The sequence below is a fragment of the Teleopsis dalmanni genome, chromosome 2, assembly GCF_002237135.1.
Source record: "Teleopsis dalmanni isolate 2A chromosome 2, ASM223713v2, whole genome shotgun sequence".
Taxonomy (NCBI): Eukaryota; Metazoa; Arthropoda; class Insecta; order Diptera; family Diopsidae; genus Teleopsis; species Teleopsis dalmanni.
Window position 1 is genome coordinate 167,607,829 of NC_051847.1, and position 3,365 is coordinate 167,611,193.

Consider the following 3,365-nt stretch of genomic DNA (forward strand, 5'->3'; position numbering starts at 1 on the left):
ATTATGTGAATTTTAATAATTGTATATAACTTATGAGTTTAATTTTTGAATTAAATTCAGAGTCGCAACAACGAAAAACAGCTCAGCACGTTCAAATATCAACTGACGTGTGACTATTGAGTACACTATTTCATAGGAAAAAACTTTCTAATATTTTTTTTTATTTTTTCATTCCCTTTTAAAACAAAAGTGTGCAAAAAGGATATGACAATAAATCATAAATTTCACACAAAAACAAAAAAAACTATCTTAGATACATACGGATCTGAGATACTTTTAGGTCAGCGGCATTGACAGTTGCTACTTCTATTGTGTAGCGTGCACTGCAGCTGTATACTTTTTAATTTAGTGCAATCACAACAGGTCAAATATTAGCAAAACCGCAAAATTATGCAAAAATATGAAACATGGAATTTTTAAAAAATATCTTCTTTTTTGTTCTTTTGGACTTTTCCAAAATTATGCAACAGGTCCTTTTGCTATAAATCAAAAATAGGAAGTAGCGTAACGAATTGCGTAAAATACGCATTTCAACTAAGATAAGGTGAAAGTTGAAGAATTTGCAAAATATTCCCTATCTACAGTGCGAATTTTTCGAGTTTCTCTGTTTTGTTCGCATAAAAAATAGAACAATCTATTGTTTTAAAGATTGCAAGCAGTCGCCTGCGTATAGACTGAGCCTGCGCTGACATAGTGCGACATGGGATACTTTTAACAGCGAGTGATGTATCTTCAATAAAATATGAAAAGCATAGAATCTAAATATTTTGGTTACTGAAATTTCACGCTGACTACTGAATGCACTGATTTATTGCAGTACAATTTTGTACTGCAAAGTGAAATTCACTACAACCATAAATTTGACTTTAAAATGTTGTTTAGATTATCAAATTGTTTAGATATATTGTTTAATTTCAAGATAGACTTAAGTAGGAAATATGGTGAATTCCATGTTTTTATTGTATTATCACATCCATTCATTCTAAGATATACTATATAAATTCGAGATACGGGTAAGAAATAAATCAAATACTAGGTTTTTTATTATATCATCATATCCATTCATTTTAAGACACATTATTTGAGTTTAAGAGATAAGTAAGAAATATGTCAAAGTTTAGGTTTGAGATAACCTTGGTATAGTGTTGGTAATACGAACTTTCACTTTTATTATTAGGCAATTAAAAATAATGATTCACACAAAGTTTTGATCATTTTAGTGACGAAGCACTTCTCATAAGATATTGATGACTTCATTTCCATAAAAAGGCAACTTATTTCTAATTAATATATAATTTTTGCTCATTTTTCTGACAAGATAAAGCATTGATAGAGCGAAATTGTACTGTTATTAGAAGTCAACTCACTTCATTCGTTTGACAAAAGCATTTCTCATACGATATTGGTCATATGAAGCCCCATTTATAATATCTACACAAATTTTTAGATTATATCTATAAGCTTTAAGACTTTTTAACATTTTTTAGATAATTTTTTAGATCAGTTTTTGGATCATTTTTTGGATCTTTTTTTGAATCATTTTTTGAATCATTTTTTGGATCTCTTTTTGGATCATTTCTTGGATAATTTTTTTGGATAATTTTAAGATAATTTTCCGAATTATTTTTTAAATCATTTTTTGAATCATACATCATAATAATTATTGGTTCCGCAATCGATATAGAATGGTGGTCGCCTGTTAAAATTTTATTTGTAATTTTTTTTTCAAAAAAACTAAAAAAATAAAGTGCGACAAATAAATTTTACAGCAATTAATTTTTAATTTCATCTGTTTTGACTGTTTTATGACAGAAAAGAGAACTCATTTAAATAACAATATTTTGCATAAATTAAATTAGTTGAGTGCATAAAATTCTTGTGGGCAGTTTTCTTAAGTAAACGTTAATTAAAGCAGAAAATCGTCTTTGTAAACATCGGTGCATTGCATTTTGTTGTTGCTGTTGTTGTTGTTGCTGGTGTTGCTATTCACCAAACAAAATAATTGCAATCATGTAACAACTTTTAAGTGCCTTCGGCAAATCAACTTGTTAATTTATCAGCATTTCCCATTCCTTCTTCTTCTTCTTCAACTTTTTAATAAAACTAAACTCGTTTAAGGTTGACATTTTTTATCATATCCACACCAAATATTTAGCAGCCATTTTGAAGTCCATATATGAACATTATTTGGTTTACCAAATGCCTTCTTCTTGCTTGCTTATATAGGTATTTTTGTGTATAGACAGTCTCTAAAATTGGTCAGGACCAGCAGCAGCTCAGAAGCAGCTCAGCAGCAGCTCAAGTGGAATTATTTATAATAAAAACAGTCGCATACAATTCATGCTGCATGTTGTAACAACAAAAAGCAATTTAAAAGTAAAATAAAAATATTGATAAAAAGAGAATAACTTCAACTGCGGAGCTTATACATCAAACGTAAGTATGAACCTACCGCCATGCCTTAAACTTTAGAATTTTTACGAGTTTATGCAAGTGCACACATTTAGATATATATACGTAATATATGTTAAGAACATATGTTGCTATATATATATGTATATATACAAAATGAAAAGGATATAGAAAATGTTGCGAAAAAAATGGTATACAACATGAAACACATCATTAAGTATAAAATTCTTAAAATGGAATTTTAAATCATTAAATGTGCTTCGAAAAAATATCTACAACAAAAAAAAAGAGATAAACTTTTAACGCGAACAACAAAAACAACAACAGTGGCACCGGCAATATCAGCAACACATGGATGTTGATACCAACCGATGCTGATGCTGAAGCTGATGATGATGACGACGGCAACGACAACGACAACAACGAAGCAGTTAAAGAAGAAGAATTTGCTTTGGGTTTCTTTATTTGGAAGATGCTGCATATCGCATATTGCATACTGCATACTGCAAACGGCATGCAGCATTAAGCATCGAGCCATTCCTAACAACAGTGAGCGGCATATGAACTGCTTCAGCGTCGTTGAGGAAGAAGTGCATCAACTAAAAATACGCATGCAGCAGCTTGAATAGCTTGAATGGATTCCTTAGCCAGTTGTGGTATTAAAAAATTACATTAAAATACAATAACAAAAATGTAACGCAACAACAGTAACACCAACAACAACAACTCTAACAACATCAACAGCACTAACAACATTAGCAACATAAGCTAAATTACAGCAACACTGGCGGTTGAACTGTTGCAGGTTCGCATTTCTATTAATTTTTTCCAAATGTTTTTTTCCTCTTTTGTTTTTTTTTTTTTTTGATTATTTTAAACTATTTATTTTGGTTAACACGTTACGTTGCGTTACGTTACGTTACATTGTTGCATTCAGCATGTCGCGCTGCATA

General features: G+C 30.2%; 1 protein-coding gene across 1 annotated transcript in view; it reads left to right on the forward strand.

The window, feature by feature from the left end:
• Positions 1 to 2,767: 2,767 nt before the first annotated feature.
• Positions 2,768 to 3,365, forward strand: part of LOC119676118 (homeobox protein Hox-A7-like) — a 2,837-nt gene continuing 2,239 nt past the window's right edge. The window contains exon 1 of the mRNA XM_038087347.1: positions 2,768 to 2,867. Coding sequence (XP_037943275.1) covers positions 2,768 to 2,867 — 100 coding nt within the window. The remainder of the gene's footprint in view (positions 2,868 to 3,365) is intronic.